Source organism: Lepisosteus platostomus, chromosome 9, assembly GCF_059453375.1.
Source record: "Lepisosteus platostomus isolate fLepPlt1 chromosome 9, fLepPlt1.hap1, whole genome shotgun sequence".
Taxonomy (NCBI): domain Eukaryota; kingdom Metazoa; phylum Chordata; class Actinopteri; order Semionotiformes; family Lepisosteidae; genus Lepisosteus; species Lepisosteus platostomus.
Genome location: NC_142619.1, coordinates 30,106,664 through 30,127,073, shown reverse-complemented (window position 1 = coordinate 30,127,073; position 20,410 = coordinate 30,106,664). Strand labels below are relative to the sequence as shown.

The window sequence follows — 20,410 nt, the reverse complement described above, 5'->3', positions numbered from 1 at the left end:
AATCAGGAAAAGAGATATAGCACATAAAAAAAATGTCCTACTGAAAAGCGAACACAATGGAAAATACAAGATTAAATTGTGCAAGATGGCAAATACATTTACTCAATTTATTTACTCAACATACATTTACTCAAATTTTGGTCACACTATCAGATACTACTATTATGGAAATAACTGGAATAACTAGATGCCCAGCACAAGGCATATTCCCAAAAGAGCACTGAGTGAAAAACATAAGTATAAACTGTACACTTGCGTGTTTGTATTTATAGGAATAGCTACTGATAACATGAAAATGAAAGGTTGTGTAGCATTAACCTCTATGCCAGTTGCCAAAAATGTAGAAAAAAAGAGCTTATTTTAAACTTTAAAGAATAACATTCAATATTACAAAATTATGTAAAAAGATGTCCATAAGAGATAAAGAAGTCATCTATTTAAAACTGTGTTTATTAGTTGTCACCAGTCATAACTTGTCCCATCACTGAAGCTGACCTAACACCAAGGATCCACATTCCTTTTTGTATTCTACAGACAATGTTTTATTCTTAATAACTAAATGCAATATTCAGGAGATGGGGAACTGTAGTTTTTGTAAAGTAAAAAGAAAATCTAAATTGCATAGCAAAACAAATGCAGCTTGTAACTCCACAAATGCAAGTGTATACTGCATACCTTTCAAATCTGAAATACTGCACTGATAATAGGGTGCATTAAAAATAAAGTTAATAAGCATTATGAAATATTTAAACAGCTAGCTTCATTATTTGTGGGTCTTTACTTCAAGAACCGTACAGCTTTTATGTTACAAAAATAATAATAAAGTTTACAGAATTGTGTATATCCCCAGAAGAATAAAACTTTAGTGAAAGATGTTGCTGAAGTATTTTTTTCCCAGGAATTCAGTCAACGTAGAGTACAGTATTTCATCACTGAAAGAACATTGCGAGAAGAACAATACAACTAGCGCACATTTCCTGCAGCCATATTATGATATAAATACCTGTGACAGGAAAAGGATGTCACCCATCACTTGTAAAAACTACTGAAAGTAAGAAAGTCTAGTAGAAGAAAAGCATCCCTGCTGCTGTTTCTTTAAACTTGAGTACTGACAAGTCTTTGTGGGAAGACTACAAGTCTGGAAGATATCCTTCGCATGAAAATCAGTTTCCAATTTACTTTACTTTCTTTTTCTTTTATTAAACCAGCACAGGAGGCTTGCTATATTGTTCCGAATGCATTCAAAACTAAGGGCATCTCTTTATTTAGGGCAGCAAATACAGCTTATTCAACAAAGTGGATGCATTATAGGTTTCATATTCTGCAAAGTGCCTGAAGTGCAGGATGGTTTTGATAAAACATCAAACCATAAGCATTCCATACACACTAGTTTAATGAAGTATATATATATATTGCTTCATATATTGTATAGAAAAAACGCAACATTCCGCAATACCCACAAAGAAAAATAAAAGTGAACTGCCTACAGTATGCAGAAATGTGTAACTTACAACTTACTTCAGGGACAGAGGAAGTAACACTAGCAAGTCAGCCCATGGTATAACCACAAAATGTAAAAAGGAAGAACTTTTTGTGGTTCGGAGATTGAAATGAGTCTGTTCATCAGGGGTGTTCACTGGGTCAAAACCCAGCCATCCATTATTCTGTTCATAATCAGTAAACCAATTATCCTTGTAAAAGACTTTCCCCTTTGAAGGGAAACTAACCATCAATCACCAAAATTTGTTGTTTTGGATTGGTGAAGGAGTATTACATTGGCCAAGGTGTTACGCAGCATAATTTCTCAGTATTCAGCGGCTTGACTTGAGTGCATCAGATCTATTCTTCACATAATGAGTCGTTAAAGCAGTGAAGACCACAGCCCCCCTGGCTCAGTGTCTCCCTAAGATGAATAATGTCCAATTCCCTAAGAGAAATGCTAAAGTGACACGGGACTTACTGCTAATGATCCTAAAGTGTTCATGTTCAAAAACAATGCAAATAAAAGAAAGTGGAATTTAAGAATTCCCACACTGGTAATCCAGTTTTGGATCAGTAAAATGCTGAAACTGGGGACGTATATGAAAATTGCAGGATTAAACCAGAAATCTTCCTTTGTAGGATCTACAATCATAGCCATGAAAACGTGTCATATAATCAACTTTGTTTTATATTAACACTGATTATTCCAAGGGACTACATGGAGAACATCAGTCTTGTTAGGAAACGTGTTAGGAGTATCCACCAAGAGGTGACATACTGTACTTGGGATACATTTTCACACCCTGGTATTTCAGCCCTTCCAGGCGAGTCGTATTACAGAGCAAAACTGAAAAAGCAACAGGAACACACACAGAGCGAAAACCTTGCTCAGCTAAAGTAAGTAAAAAAATACATAAATAAAACTCTCATCTCTGGCATTGTGGGCTTAACCTGAACATTTTAAGTCAGACCTCTTCACAGTACATGTTAAATGAATCCACCTATCATCCAGGTGGATGCTGCACATTGGTGGTGGTGGAAGGGAGTCCCCATTACCTGTAAAGCGCTTTGAGTGGAGTGTCCAGAAAAGCGCTATATAAGTGTAAGCAATTATAATTATTATTATTATAAATGTCAGATGTAAAATAACCTTTTTAGACAGCCATATCTGTTTAATGGAATTCAGACTTTGAGATACAGTATGTTAAGTGGACAAGGATATATATTCATCACAAATGCACAAAGTCAGGAGCTTTAAAGAAGTATCTGAAATGATTAATTTAAAAATAAAATACAAAGCACAAGTTTTGATTTGAATTAAGCCTCCTTCTGTTGAGAAGCACTTTAAGAGAAATAATTTAGCTTTTTTTCTAATAACAAATAAATTACATGCATTATCTGCACTGAATGCCCTAATACTTATTACAGGAAAGAATCTAATTAAAGCAAAGCATTTTCTCCTTCTCTTTAACAAAAAAGGAACATTCTAATGAGCAATATTAAGGCATATTCAGAATAATGTAAACGGAAGTTGCTCATTTAGCAGCCCTGTCCTACTCATTACTGAAAAACCAAAGAAGATAACAAGACAATAATATAATCTGAATGATATCTATACCAATTAAGTTATTATAATGAAGACTGCAGGATTAGAGGACACCGTTGTCCTACTTATAGATGCAGCTCTTAACTATTCCCTGCTAATTCCTTTGTAATATGCAGATGAAATGCACTCTTTTTGTGCAGACATGTTGGGTCATTCAGTACTAACACACTTGTCAGTAAAAGAGAAAAAGAAAAATATCTGTCCAATTATTTTACTTAATAAACGCACATTAAGCATTCAAATTCCTAATTAAGAGACAACATGCACTGTCAGGCATCTGCATGGGTTATTGAACACTGCATAGATTGTTCCATAATTATCCAGGTTTAATAGCTCAAAATATTTAAGCAATGTGCATCTATTTAGAGTCCCCTCCTTATCATATTAAAAAGGTACAGTAGAATACACAGAATATGCTCTTCCTACTGTACTGTACATAATTAATTAAAACAATATTTAATTACTTTCAGTGGACAAAATCACAAATTATAGATTTAAGGCAAGAACTGGTACAAGAATGTGACTGAATAAATATCTTAAATTAGTATTAATTTACTTGCTAAATTATTTCTAATGTGTCTTGCTAATGTGTTTGGAGTGTCTGGCTTTTCTAACTGTAAGAAAGATTAGGTTTTAGAAGCAGATCACCGAAGAATTAAACTTTCACATATCACCTCTTCAAAACAATTCAATTTTGAACAATGGTGTAAATGCATTTTTTTACATTTTTAAAACAAACTTGACTATTTTTTAAAACCTTTTTATATAGACATTACCCAATTTTATACAGTTAGTGTATATACAAAAAATAAGAAACTCTAAACAGACCCATGCTAAACCTTTTATTTAACTTTATGCATTTCTCAAATTTGAAAAATGCTTTAAAAAAATTTAATTCAGGCCTCAACGCTACACACACTATACTGTCAATCTGTACACTTTCAGAAAAAATAGTGATGTCATTATTCATTGGGAATGACACTACACTTCCATTTTGAGGAGGAAAGTTGAAAAATGCACTCATTGATAACTGATGCCAAAACATCTAACTGTGCATCCCTCTAGCCTGGTGACATTAATCCTGTATAATCTATTGACAGCCAGAAAGGCTGTCCACATAATTACAGGAATATTAAGCAACATGCATACATTTGGAACCTTGTCCTTCATCATTACTAAACAAAGGTTTTAATACATGGGTGAAAATAAAACACTATACTTTGGTCTACCTTTATCAATGAAATTAAATGTAAAAGTGAAAAATATTCTGACAGCTCTGTATCATGACTAGCATAACTCCATGTAATAATCCCCAGAACTATGAAAGATATACCTGAGGTCTGGTTGTTTGCTGTAGTTTTGTATAACTAGCATTTGCCATAGCCTTTTCATTTCAGACCTTATAATATAAAACAAATTGTGTCTTCAAATAAAAAAAATGTTAGAAACCAAAACCAACAGGTTCTTGAAAGCTTCAGAAGGAAATACAAAAGCAAGAACTAATGCTATTCCCTATTCCCAAGACCAAATGGAACCTTTTTTGACATTTGCCATACGCTCTGTATTACTGCAATCTGTCACTACATTGTTGTGCTCTAAGGTTCTCCAAAAAACAATCTTGAAGGTAGTAACTTTACCCCAGTAGCTAGAGGTAAGAAGAAGGCTAACTTACTTGTTGACACAAATGTTGTCCCTTGGGGTTACCTCACAACAATGAAGGCCAGTGTGTTGACTCTGAGTCTTAAACACCAGTAGGGACCTGAAGCTCACAGCAGGGTAATGTCAAGCGAGGAGGCCTCACTGCACTGGTTCCGGATAGGAACTGGCAGCAGGTGGCGTCAACATATGGTTATATGCATTTAGGCTTCAAGGGGCCTGCCGTCACCATCACTGCTGAGATTAATTACTGAAGACTGGTGTCAATGTTAGGCAGTCGAGGCCTAAGGGAGAAGCCTCGACTATATGTGCTGACAGCCAGCTCACTACACTAAACACAAAAGAAAGAGGAAAAAAATAAAACAATGCTATTAACAACAGAGCTTCTTTAATGTCCAGAAGTAGCTAAAGCCACGAATTGCAGCAGGCTAAGACAAGTTCCAGGTTCCCAAAGGAAATGAATAGGCCATTTAAATGATAGCCATTTACATGCACACAATAAAACATGTTTCACAAGTGCTATCCTTGTTTGTTATCATATTTACAATCTATGCTCCAGTCTGAATGGTAAGGGACTGCATTAACAGAACAATGTCAGACAGCACCACGTTTTTTGGGCAGCACATACGTACAGCGTGATACTATCAGGGAAAATCGGCGTGGTAGAGGAGCTGATGAATTGAGGAGCATCGGATTCCTAGATTTTAAATTGCTTCAACAACTGGTTTCGCCAACTCAACAGTCAAGTAACAAAGGGTATCTAGCCATTCCACACAACTGTTTGGAGAATGCAGTTCGAGATGACAAGATCCACCACCTTGAATGTAACTTGAATACTTAATTTTTATTTCTTCCTCATCTCCTCTCATGAAGGATCACACCCCTGACGAGCAGGCCTCTCATCTCTCATGTCAATTCATTAATTTAAGAACCTGTGCACCTTAGCACAAATAAATGGTTATTTATATGGAAACACACTACTGTCTTTAACAGCTAATTTAAAAGAGAGACAGCTGTCGATTCTTTCAATCAAATTTCCAATATAAACTGCCATCTCCTAATTTTATTCAAATATTACCACAAACTAATAACACTAATTCTGAGCTGAAAACTGCAGTATATATTTTATATTGTCATCAATGATATGAAACCATCAGAAGTTACAGGTTACAATAAAATTAGGACTGTGGGATTGATCAGTTTAATAACCCAGATTTTAACTTCACAAATAACATTATCATAGATACATGATTGCGAGGAATGGCTCAGTGTCCTTTGTCACTTGACCAGTTGCTGAAACAATAACTTGTGAGACACCTGCCTTATTAAAGACTTAATAACAGACTTGGCTCAGTGGAATAACTGTGTGGTTCCAGAAATAAGGTGGACCACCGATTCATACTATCGGTCACCTAATGGAACATAAAAAAAAGAACACACTAGTTTTCAGAATCACAAATGTGTTAAACAAACTAATGGATTACTTCTCATAGAAGACTTTCGGGATTTGGAGGGCTTTTGAACTACAGTATATACTGATCTTTGAAACTGGTACCGACAATCCTTCATTTTTTGGAAAGGGAACACAGAGATTGCTAACATCCCTTACTTGGTTACTTATTCAGATAAACCGACTAGAGACAAGAAACCAAAAAATATAGAATGTAGTTTGTAGTATGTAGTACATTCTATATACTTTCGATTTACTGAAATCGGAAATGAAGCATGTTAGAGCAAAATTTTAAGGATGGTTACATTTATTTCTCTTTTATTATGAGTCTGGCTATATTCATATCATTTATTTTTTTAAATACTGTTTTCCATAACTGCTTGCTAAATATTCTGGTTGAGGATGGTTTTGGTAATCTAACATACAAAAAGACAAGTGACAGTAAAGGACTGCTTTCTCACAAAACAGGTGAAGCTGTACATACAAAGAGAATCTGAGGCTTGCATACTAAATTAAACTGGGTTTTTATTCTCAAATAGGCCAGCCATTTTTAAGGGACCTATGTCCAGGAATGTTCACAGAGAAGAATGCAAGACCTACGAGCCATGACTAAAATAAAAGGAGGGGAAAAACAAATAAGAAGTACCTTTATAAAAAAAATTCTCCATTACTATTTCATTGTACAGTGCTTAGTCATATTAAAATCAGCACCTTTAACATGGAAGAACTAAAAAGGGGCACCCAAAGATACACATACAAACATATCACACCCAAAAAAAAAAAGAAAATTGGTAACACGGTTACTGGTAACAACAAAATCTTTTACAAAAATCTATTTATGATTCCAGCTGCAGACAGTTGCAAACAGTACTTACAAGGGTAACTTCAGTCACAATTTCTCAAACCAGTTATTTAATATTGGTAACCAGTTAAACTAATTGATGGTATCGCAAAATTTTACAAATGCCAAATTAAGCACAAAATCATGAACTTTGTGAAAATAATGTATGGTTGCAAACTGCTGGTCTAGCCATGGGTGAGAGTGCAAGTTCAGGAGGATTGTGACTTAACCTGGCCCTTCCTGCTCACTGGTTACAGTAATGACTAATGTAATGCGATGTATGAATGAAAAAGTACAGGTTGTGCAGCAGACATTTCACTGCAGAAATGTTCCAATGTGATCTAGATGCAGAGTTAACAAGTAAGGAGTATTTGTCAGTACCTCAAAGTCTAGAGCAATATTTCTATTGGATTAAAAGATATGTATTTACAAACCTGCTTGTTTACAATGTAATAGGGCCACTTCACATCACCGGAAGTTTTGAATCAGCCTCGTTATGAATCACAGGCAATGATGGCAATATCACACTGCTTATACCTAGAAATGTTGTCTATTTTGTGATGTAAATTGTAGGTTTTACACATTACGGTGCACATTTTACTTTCATTGTGGTTTGAAATGATGTCATCAAAACCTGATTCTTTCTAACCCCCAAATATAAAAATAGCATTGCATTTCCTCTTTAAAAATGAAATAACATGTTATAAAATATAAAATGTTGTAATAACGATGTTATAAAAATCATCTAACATTTTCTATGATTGCGTGGGGTGTAGGGGGAATGGGATTTAGGATTCGCAAACTTTGTTCAGTTGTTTATCATGTTGTACTGTATTGTTCTCCTTGTAAAACATCAATGAACTAGATAAAAAAAAATAACATGAAATTCGTGTCAGTTCTATTTATGGTATAGGCTAAAATAAATCATGGAAAGGCTTATCAATGTCACAAACAAGAGCCCTGAGAAACAATATTCCAAAGACTAAGTGAAAATAATCTGTTAACAGGTATCAATGATTTTTGTCATAACGTATTATCTTCCAATATTTGTGTCATTTCAGCCATCTGCTGTGCATAATAGAATAATAGAATCAGGAGATTCTTGGCATTTGTTTCAGAATAATGTGAACTCTAGCACAATTTCCAGGTGTCCACATAAATATGATTGTCATTAAGTCAACATTAATAAGACAACAAAAATATCATCTTAAAACTAAATGATAAAAACTTTCTTACAAATAAACAATATTCTTGGCTTTGCTCAATATTTTGTAGCTGCTGGGAAGCCATTATTCAAATATATACTTAGAGTGCTTGACTTGACCTAAACAGTCATTATGAGATGGATCATGTGACTGTATGCTTCTGCATGCAATGTGAAAAGAAAAGGTTTTGAAATGAGCAAAAACACAGGAAATTTAACACGTATACAATTTAGCACCTTAACATTTTCATTTTAATTATAGCGAATATGGGCTTTGTGAGCAAATTTGAAAATGTACCAAAATCAAGGAAAATTGCAAAGCTAAGATAAATGAAAGGGGTGTTTTACCACATGAAAAACTACTAGACAGTCAGACCTACAGCTGCCTGTGTATTCTGGGTTCTTAAAAAAGAAAAAAGTGTAATTAAGACATTCTCAACTAACATGGTAAAACAATGTCAGATTACTACTCTTGTTCATTAACAAGCATGTTTTCATCCCATTTTTCTTCATGCTGTATTAATTTATGACAGGGTTCAAGACCGCATGAAATTACAGCTAACAAATTATGGTGGTTAACAAAGGATATTTTGACAGTTTTTGGAAATATTCAAAGCAGGAATCTGCTCCAACGTCTTATAATAATTCTTTCTTTCTACTGTGGGTTACAATTAAGGTTTTCCACAAAGACGCTGAACATGAATAGAAGCTTATAAACTGAGAAGAACTCAAGTGTGAAAAATACTACCTTTGCCAATGACAGGCTCCTTAATGATACACCTAATATCACAGCATTTTTGAAATTTAAAGAATAAAAAGAAAAGACAGAAAATGAAACAAAGGAAAAAATAAGAAAAATTCTACCCAGTGCCCAGTTCTGTGATCACAGGTAAAGAAGAGCTTGGTGACAATGAACATGCTTCACTAATAATAAAAGAAACAAGTTGATAATATAGAAATGCATTGTGCATACATTATGCTATAGATTTTTTAGAACAAGTACACATCTTAAGTTTTTTTTGCTAAATATTCACGTTTAAATGTGTATTAATGTCCTTCAACTTGCATAGACTGTCTATTCTCTCTAAGAGCTCATCATAAGATGCTGTCAGTAATATCCACCCCCACCCCTAACAAAATACATTCAGAACAAGAAGAATAATTCTGAATTAATTAAGATGTTCCAGCAGAAGAGGGAAATGAAGTTATAAAAAACACTGAAATGTGTATTTCTTTCTTGCTCCCATGATAAACGTACTGAAACAGTCAAACACAGCAGAAAGAATGCAAGGTTTGTTTGTGATAAAGCCCATAATGGTTTTGAGATTACAGGTGAAGCCTTTGATAGGTGGAAAATTATTTCAGACAGGTATTGCTGTATTAAGTGGCTGTTCCTTTCTGCTGAACAAAAAGATGATGTAACGTAAAACAACAAACTCAGCCGATCTCTTATTTATTACAGCTCCTCATGGTACTACGAGCAGACTTTAACAACTCTTTATTCACAAAGAATGCATTTCTGCCATAATTATTCTGGAAATAAACATTTAAAGTAATCCAAAATCCATCTCAGAGTCACAGCATCTGATCAGTGCACATCCTGGTTTCGTATTATATGTATTGGAGATGTGAAACTGCATTGAAGGGGTCTTTCCAAATGGTCATCACAAATAAATCTGGGTGGCCTGGAACAACTGGGGGACAGTACCTTCCCACAGTACAAGAGCCAACAACCTGTCAGTTATGAGTCCAACAGCTTACCCACAATGGTATGTGTTACCAAATGAATCTGTACAAAGTAATATATACTTACACAGTCTAATACAGATAAAAAAGAAAGCAAATACTAGCATTTTTTACATTCATTTTGTGTGTGTGGGAAAACAACGGTGTGAACATAATGATCTTTTCAGCTTAAGAATGTTTACCTGTCTTTTAGAAATAATAAATTACGGTAACTAAGGAAAAGACAAAAAAAAGAAGGTCAGACCGCACAACTGAAGCAATTTACAGCATACCTAGATGAGATAATTAATGTGCTGTTAGAGCTCAATAGCAGTCACTCAAAGTAAAATATCGAATACATAAAAAACTAGACAAGACTCTGACTCCAGCTAACCAGCCTTAATTGGGATTAATACATGGAGAGTGAGGTCACACTGAAGCTGTAAAATTGCAGATTTGAAAGACCGTATAAACTGTGGAAGCTAGATTAGAATCAATATTATAGACACTTTAAAAAATGCTCGATATTTTCTTTCATTGCTTTTCAGAAATACTTACTGATGAATACGCTGTAAGGGCAAGTTGAGCAGTTCTTCCAGTTTTAAACCTCTGAACTCAGGCCTGGCCTCCTGGATCTTCTTAAAACGAGCAAAAGCTTTGTTTTTTTTCACCTGCACCTATTTGGGTTGGGTGTACATAGATTATTTAAAGAATTAGTCATTTAAGCAGCTTTACAGGTTAGAATGACAACACTGCATGTACTGTAGCACTTTTCACTTGAGTAAGTTCTAAATTGTTTGGCACCATCCTTTGCTGCAACATACTTATTGGACAATGCAGAGGTGAGTTTGTGAATCTGACACATTGTGACTCTTTTGGTAGGAATCCACAAATCCACAAGAAAACGGCCTGGGCTGCAGCATGCACAATGCAACAACATACTTAAGCCTTGTGCTGCTCAAGAACAGCAGATCCCATTGTATGGATTGGGATGCCTCTGTCCACCTTCACACTGATCGGATGTGCACTTTTGTAGCACACACACCATCCAAACAGTAATATAGCCATCTCAATGGGTACTGTACATCACCAGTGTGATGAACACGAAGAGGGACCCTTTCTTGCAAATGCTCATATGTTTGGTAGACTTTTCAATTCCTTTAAAGATAGCCAGACCTAAGAGTGAAAATGGGCTTAACTGACAATGTACTCCAAATCACAGGAGAACAACTGTTAAACATGTATATCATACAGTATATTGTCGGTTAAGGGCATTTTTACTTCTCATTATCAGTCTGTTCTGTGCCGCTGTGTTAAAATAAGACCTAACTGTTTTTTGGACACTGGTATATGCTCTTTGATTTTTGTAGACAGCATTATAATTTAGTTTTCACAAACTTTTTCACGGTATTGCTCTAGTGATTTCATGTAAGCTGTATAAGAAACCCACAACAAAACATTGTTCCATTCTGCAATATCTTGATTATCAGAGGATTTCAACAACATACATTACATGTAATTGACTTCCTTCAAATCCAGAGAATTTTCGTTACCTAAATAAGGACTAAGTTTACTTGATCCACCTTAGATTTCACTTACAAATATTACTATAAGACAAGAGGCACTGGAAAATGAACCAGAGAAGACTTACAGTTTTGTGATTCACATCCTTTGAACAATCTGACGCAATAAAATAGAAAAAGGGAAACGTTTTAACATTGATGCAGACCCATGAAGGTCTTTACTATTTGCCTAGCCAACACTGCTTAAGCAAGTGTTATGATAATACCGACAATCTGAATTCCAGGCTTTTAAAAAATACATGCATTTCTGTACTGACTATCCATGCTACATACTAATGCATGGATGCATATTTTAATATATATCATCTGCTGATGGTTGCAGGATGCCAACAAAAGGGACATTTGGTAACATTTAAAATGTGCTAATTGAGCTTGGTTACATTATCATGCAAAACAATGAGACTGAAGGTTGAAAAGGACAAACCAACTATTCTCTGTCACACCGCTGTAATTATGCAGCCCCATGTTCCAACAATTACATTTATGTAGACCCACTGGTAAAATCAATGTTACTTGTACAGCTAGTCCTTAATCAATGAAATCAGTCAATTTACCATGGTCACATCCTTCTTCTTAATTAAGACAGTGATATCTCTGGAGCTCAGGGTCTCAAAGAGATAAATAAGTACAGAGGTTAGGAAATGTCAAAGAGGTGACTCCATGATTTTACTCATTGTGAAGTTTGAGAAAATAAGACAGTTTCTCATAATAAAGGTGTTTCAGGCGCGTATCGTAGCCTCACAAAGAGCTAGCTCACCATTCATTAACAAAGAGCAGGTACCAGCATCTGACAGCCCAAGCACTAATGAGCGGAAAGCCCCTTCAACATGCATATCCTTCATAGACACACACTAAATTATGAAGGTTGTGCCACTTAAGCCAATTTTAATTGGATGCAGTGCAGGCCTTAATCGGACAGTTAGCCTTTCTTTTCCAAAATCCATTTCCAGATGGTGTCATCTGGTTGTCATAATCAAAATGGCAAGAGAGATGGAGTGACCTATTTTAAATGCCCACAGTGTAGGGTAGATCCGGCACTTCATAGTCAATGTGTGCAGACCTATTCACACTACCTTTGGTTCTCCTGAAGGAGGATCTTGTGAACAACAAGGTGTAGGAGGTTTTTTGGAGGAAGGAGGGAGGCTGAAAAAGTACACTGCTGTGAGATGAAACAGCATATGAATGACAACACTAATGAGCTTTAAAGGACTACTAAACACTTTATTTGTATTTGGCTGTTAGAAAACAAATACGAGTTGAAAAATCTGGGGTTTCTTGTCGCAACAGAAACCTTTCCTTTGCTGTAATTCAGTATGCGAAAATAAAATGTTTTAAAATGTCCCAGTCTTTCAGTTCTTCCAGGAACTCCAATTCCCAAGAGTAACATACAATGGAAGTTTTATAAAGGTGCAGTTTTCTTCATCATTGGAAGGATAATATGACAGCCACGAATGGCCATGTCTTTTAGTGTTTCACAGAACCACTGTGGCCCTGGGGGAGCTCTTGGTTACAAAAAGTACTGTTAACTCTTAATTTGCATCCAGTATGTTCAAATAAATCATTTCCATTTAACCATATAACAACCTGGCACCACTCTCAAAGAAGCTTTCGCAATCTCCTTGCCATCATTACCACACATAATATTAGTCCACTTTAAACTAGTTTAAACTATGAATTATCACAGGTAATCTTACACCATAACATTCATTGCAATTCGCTCAAAACAAAACGGATGGTTGTTTCCACCTTATAATACTGTATGTGTATTTTACATGGTAAAATGCTATAAAATACTTTTAAACCAAGGATTCAATATTTTTAAGGTAAAAGACTTCCTAATTGACAACCTGGCTTGGAGACAAAAGATGGAAGAGGTGTTCTAAAGCTATCAGATAAAGACTAATTAAAAAGCACTACAATATAAAGGAGAAGTGTATACCACCAGTTATTAAAACATTGCATTACAATTTCTATGAATTGCAAGGCTTAAATTAAAGTATATGGGACTGCTAACTTTGGAAATCAAAAGCCATTTCTTATCACAATTAAAAATCTATTGTAATGAAAACACAAGCCCCTTTAAGCCTCCTCAAGGCTTTGTCAAAAACAAACATCAGTACCACATTTATTGAAACAAAACAGAAAAGAGTACCAACAGGCTTTCTATGGCTCAAAGCAGAATACTCATTGGATCTGGTGGGCCTTGAGGAAACAGGTAGTTTCTCTGTGAAAACTTACTTTAAATCTAGAGCTTCAAGCTGCTCCTTATTTCACATGATCAGCGCCAACATGCTCTACGTTTGTGCACATACACTCACAAATTTGACAGACCACACAGCCGTCTCTGTTACACAGATTTACCTGAAGAACTTTGAAGGCCGTCTCAATGTTGTCCACAAAGGTGATGTAAAAATGCAGATGAGGGCAGAAAGTTTCAAAGCCCAGTCCAAACTTCCCCTCTTCCAAATAGGCCAGCAATGTCCTGAGTGATGGCAATGTTAAACAAAAGGAAAAAGGAAAAAGAAAAACACTCAGGAAAAAGAAAAACAGAATTCCTAGTCTTCCAAATCTAAGATAAATAGTGAGTCATGACATCATCATTTGATTAAAAAGCTAACAAGACATTAAGTGATAGACTAACTGAAGCACTGTGGACACCTCCTGAATATAGTAGTAAGCTCCAAACCTCAATAGAACAATTTATGTTCCTTAAACCTATACCAATTACACTGAACACTGAAGAAAAATCTACTATGAGGTACACATCTATCTCTGTGTCAGCCATTTTCAAGGGCCATGTGTTTTTTAAATAAATCTTCTGTATGTAACAAAAGAAATGAACAATTGTAGAACAGTGCTCCAGTAAGTAAAGACACATAAGCCTGCAATGCTAGTACTCTTTTTCAGGCTTACAATGTCTATATTTCAATATAATCCCCCTATACAGAAGCACATCCTTCTCATCTTGCTCTGAGCTTTCATGATTCTGCATCAAAGAATTCTTAAGGTTGATGTCATAGACACAACATAGGGATTTATTCACAGGTATGTTACCATTTAAACCAAAAGATTGTCATCGGGACTTTCACCACCCAAAACTCAGGTTTAAATGTGTGTCATTTGGTGAATCTGTAAGCTTCGGTTTCATTTTTTTTTCTCTGATTTGAAGTGGTAGACGCAAGATTCTTCATATTATTCACTGTACGTCACGCTCAATTTTGAGTATCAGTGCATGTTTTCCACCTATGGAATTTTATTTGTTTAGGTGAACATTCACGGAACCCATTAGGTATTGTTCCTCAATCGTACAGTTTGCTGCTATTGCCAGTATGTTTGAACCATAACCAGTGCCCTTTATGTAGGACCTCTGTTAAATTCCTAAGAATTTAAAAAGTCTAGGTGGCAATTTCACTCCATGAAAGATAAACCAAACGTTCGAGAAACTATCAGTTAGAATGTCTTTATCTGAAATACTGCCATACTGTACGTATGTCAGTTCTAAAATCCTTTTACAATTATGCATCTAAGTTGGCGCAAATGTATATTTAATGTAATTTCCAACTCTTACACTCGAAAGAAAGTTGTGCAAAATAAAAGAATGTTTGTGGCATAAACCTCTTCAAAAATGGATTCATCGCATCCCGTCCCCCTTTCCAGCTCCGACTCTATAATTAAAACAAGTCACATACACACAGTTTCACTTCATCTTCTTAACAAATCAGTTTACTTGTCATGTAAAGCCAGCTCTTCTTATTAGGAAAAAAGAAAAAATAAAAAAACAACTGAATGAGGAAGCCAGCCAACTGTTTTGAAGTCTTGCTAATTTAAAAAAAAAAATGAACACACTTGTGTAAATGTGGGGGAAAAAAGGGCTTTAACGTGCCTAGCTGTAATACTCAGTGTTTCTGAATTGCTCTGAAAGAGTGATAAAGAGAGAAATGTTTACATATTTTTTTTATCTAAGACAGGAATGCTGAAATGTTCCACAAAATGTAGTCATGGAAGAATGACTGCTGAGGGCTGAGGTATTTATTGGGCTACAGGCAGTGGTCCTGCCCTGAGGGTACTGCAACAAACTTTACAGTGTGACAGTGTTTGCTGCATTCAAGAACAAAAATACATTAAAGAAAAAAAAATCAATCAACCTGGCTGTCAGGGCTGTTACAATGAAATGAATAAATGGGGATTTCATCAGATTGTTGACACCTGCAATGAGCTTATTATCTAAAATGTGAAAAACATACACACATCACCACCCCTATTCCTAACAATGTTCCCTGGGATTTTACATGTTTAAAGTAGGTGCGCCGCGCAGTGAAGTTGATTTAAATAGATTTTAATGAAGTTGTGAGCCGAGGTAGGCTCTGTTTATAATCAAGAGATACCATCAGAACCGAGAGCTTCCTAATGAGGGCAGAGGCCATTGAAAACAGCATTTCCTTTTTTTTTTCATGCAGCTAGCGGCTATTTTATTATCATACAGTTATTCATACACATTGTGTGTGTTTTTCTGGTGTGGATGTTTGAATTCTGGGCAAGATGATTCTTTGAATTTTGGGATGATGCATTTAGGGTTGCAAAAAAATGCATGCATCAAATTAATATCATTCCATTTTTAATATGCTACAAATTCAGAAGAAATAAGGAGGACGGGTTCAGACAAAACAATGCCATTCTGCGTTATTTTGTTTGTTTTCGGTTAAATCCAGTTGTAAAATTCCTTAAATTATTATTCAGTACTGACTTTGTAGACACTGTTTGCTTGTGCTTAATGAAGCATTTGCTCTGTTGGCATAGTTGCTTTTGTCTGGGTACAAGGTAGATGGAGCAATTGTCAGTTTCTGTTTTAGCGTGACTCCTTTGGTAAACAGTAGGAGTGATTGCCAACTACTGTATTTGATGGAGTTGCAAAGGTTTACTTTGCAGTGGAGCTGAAAACCTGCTTCCCAAGACCACATTTGTCCTTTTTGTGTGTATTCTGAAATTACACCCTGCAGCTGTGGAATGAGTTCATTAAGTACAGTAGCGAACATCAAGCGCAATTAAACAGTTTAAGCTGCACAAAGTTAGTTTATTATTTTCTTTGGAGGGGGGATATAATTTAAACTGTTCAGTTTGCAGCTTTGTTACGTTAAAAGTGTTAATATCATTACCTCACCTATATTCTGTTTCTTTGCGAGATCGCTCTCTGAACTGCACTTAGATTCTGGACAATTTTCTGCATGTTTTTGTGTATAAAATAGGTATCGTCCCAGTCAAATCAGTTGCATCAAAGGACACTGAAAGTAGTAAGTGGCTGCTGATTGTACTGTACACAAAGAAATCAATATCTGCAGCTATAACTGACTTAAGTCTGACTTAAGCACTGCAATTCTGACAAGAATGATTTAGTGCATAAGGATAAGAAATGTAATATTATGTTTCACTTATACTTTTACACTGTTTAAGAGGGGTGTGCGTATCACACCAAGCTTCCTGAAATGAATCTGAATAGAAGAAAACGCTTCTTAAATGTTCTGCAGTAACAAGCCATGCCCAAAAGAACAGCTTTTACAAATAAGGGGGGACATGATAGAATTCTCTCGCACGTGTTAAGAAGTTTCCTCCACATCCGTTTCTGTAGCATTTTGGTTATCTGTTCAAGGAAGGATAAAGATATTTAACAAGGTAAGATTCTAAGCAGGGAAAAATTAGAAACATATTCCATGTCCCAAGTCATTGACCTGTGGCACATGCATATTTGCCCACCACATTTTCAGTAAGCAATTTAAACCCAGTTCACAAATATAACATTCAGGAAATCAATACATAAAGTTTTAGAAAAAAATCTATTTCTCAAACTAGGTACCTTTAAGACATTCAATTATGCTCTAATTTTATTCAATATTTTTCACAGTGACAAGGATCTCTTTCTGACATGCAGAATATTATTTGATCTATTTTCAAACCACATTTATTCTCATTAAGAAACCCCCTAGACGGTTTCTTTCAGAATATTTATTTTTCAAATACTTTTTGAAATTGTGCTACTTACTCGATAAAGTGACAGCACTTTCAAGTACTTTATTATAGTTTGTTACAGAGCAGAAACCCAATTATCCTTGCCTGCTATCATGCCTGGTCCCCAAACTCAATAAACAGCTATAATGATGATCTATGGTATCATCAAATCAATATATTCAAATCAGAAGACTTTCTAATTTTGCAATGTTTATTAAGAGATGAATTCATTAAAGTTAATTCAACATCATGGTCAGGGTGTGAGTTAGCAAATACAAAATAAATCACAAAAATTAAAAATAGATTTTTTTATATTTAGGTAAGATGTTTGTTAGAGCATGCCTCTGTGACAGTTGTTTTTTTCATATTTTTAATGCTTTATGAATTTCACTCTGAGATGTTTTGGCTCATTTTCTGAATTTTCTCTTGCAGTGTGATCAACAACTTAGAATGCTTTAGACTAGACTTTAGAAAAAAAGGGAAAAAATCTCAAATAAATCTCACAGTGTTTCAGACAAAATCAGACAAAAAAGTTTATAAAGAAGTCTCTTTGTGCATAAAAATCCAGGTTTGTTTTTTATTTACACTTAAATATGCATATATCAACAGTGTAAGAGAATTATGCATTTGTTCTGAACATTATTTCATACTTTATACATGTTTAAAATACATTGAAGATGAAAACGTATTTATTCATGGATCTTACAACCACAGACTATAGCAGCACACAAACAGCTAAGCATGTATATTTGCCCTGACAAGCTAATATAATGGAGAGTATCACATTATTAGTCAGTGTATTCTAGAATTTCTGTTCTAAACAAGTCTGTAAAAAAGTTATTTTTCAACAACTGCTCATTTTTTCCACTTGAAACTATTTGTCTTCAAACACTGCCTGAAATGTGGAACTGTCAAATATGCCACTGTTCATTTTAAAATGACCAACAAAAAAGGCCCATTCAGTGTATCAATTTCCATGTTACTGGATATAAAAAATGAAGAGCATCCTTTCAAATCATGGTTTGCAAAGGATTACAAATTAGGGCTGGTCAAACACAGAGAAGATCCAGCAACCTCTCAAAACATGGACAAGATTTCATCCAGAAAACCCAATACATTTTAAATTACAGAGTTACAGGTAAAGGACTTTTTTTTCCATGTAATCTGTTATAAAGTTAGGATAATGTAAATAATGCTTCTCCTGCACAATGTTCTACACTTTAACCTGTAAGATACAAATATTATCATAAACCACTAACATTAAAATACAGCTCAAGTGTAGTGATAAATTAAACTCTATGCTCTTGATATCAAAACTGCCTTTTAACGTAAATATTTTTCAAAAGATGATGTCATCTTAGCAAGGTACAGGATTTTCTTTGATTAATGGGCATTGATGGAAGTATTCTCGAATGTGTTTCTTAAAACATTTATTTGTAATGCCCTGTTCATTTGTCCTTAAACATCATCTTAGTGAATAAAACTACAGACAAATCCAACAAACACTGACATGGTTAATCTCTACACAATTAGAAAGACACAGGTCATCAGAGGCTGAAATTGTACAAAAGACACTTGGTGCTGTAAAACGTGAAAGCAACAGACCTCTGAGAGGGTTTTCTGGGATAAAAAGCAATGGATGGTTAACGTAGGACTGCATTTCACCACACTCCGAAAGAAATTGTTAATGTGGTGATTTTAGAATCATGTAAACTGGGCTTTACTGCAGTTGTATGTCTGCTGCTCGTGAATATGCAGCTTCTCTTAGCATCATCCCGTCTTCATCCTGGTGCAGACCCGTCAGTCTTATACTGCTTAATTTAATGCTTAAACCTTTAGAGTGCACAGCCATCCATCACTTTAAATGTGATGAAGTTTTCAGACATAAGTTCATTTTGCATAAGATTAGAAATCGTCACATTAAAAGCCGGTTTAATTATTATTTTGGCATAAGTCAAATTTATGTGCAGATTTACGCCAGATAATTTTCTCAGTGGTCATCTCCCAGTGTTAGCAGACATAGAATATTACAACGGCTGTGTAACCAAGAATATAACAAGCGTGATCAAAAGTTACAATGTCCTCAAGAAAGCCTGGATTTACAAAAACAAGCACTATGATCATACATCAAAAAGCATTTGAAATGTTTGTATAAAATTTTGCTTAAAATCTGTCTTCCACAGGATGCATGTACTGTATGCACTGAATTTCATGAGATGGTCATGCCAAAATAGAGCCGGTTTCACTTGGAATTAAGTTAATACTAGACAAGGATTCCTACTTTTTAATCGTTCAAAACTTTAAACTTATGTTTACTTATTTCTGAAACATTCAGACTAGGACAGACACGCTAAGCTTTGCGTATTTGTCTAAAATATAGAATCAAATTTGCTCTCTCTTTTTAAAACCCTAGTTAGAATACCAGCATATTATTTGCACATTATCACGAGGCCTAACCGTGACTGACCATTACTGAATCTATCGTCCAGAGCAAGACCAGGGACACTGACTACTGCATATTTCTCTAAAGTGTCAGGGTGAACTTACAAAATATGCATTACATTTCAGTGTTTTCCCAAATTCAAATCCAAGCTAAATGAAATTTCAGAATGAACACATCCAGATATTTTTGGTACATATTAGGATATATGAATTCCTTATAGCCTGGCCACTGAAACATAAAGAAAAGGCTATACACCTATACTTTTTAAATTTTAAATTCTTGCGTTACCTATTGCCAAGGTAATCAAAGACTGAACCAATATAACTACATTACTCTGGGTCTGCTCCTGGCTGTATTTTAACCATCCTTTTCAGATGTCTCCATTGCTTTGCTTCATACAATCCAAGTGCCCGACACCCA

At 35.1% G+C, this 20,410-nt stretch overlaps 1 protein-coding gene across 3 annotated transcripts in view; it reads right to left on the bottom strand.

Moving 5' to 3' along the window:
* arhgef39 (Rho guanine nucleotide exchange factor 39) overlaps nucleotides 1-20,410 on the bottom strand; it is an 82,811-nt gene that overhangs the window by 32,021 nt on the left and 30,380 nt on the right. For all 3 annotated transcript variants that reach the window (XM_088644669.1, XM_088644668.1, XM_088644670.1), the window contains 2 exons: nucleotides 13,909-14,029; nucleotides 10,523-10,641 (listed from right to left, as the gene is read on the bottom strand). In XM_088644669.1, coding sequence (XP_088500795.1) covers nucleotides 10,523-10,641; nucleotides 13,909-14,029 — 240 coding nt within the window. The remainder of the gene's footprint in view (nucleotides 1-10,522; nucleotides 10,642-13,908; nucleotides 14,030-20,410) is intronic.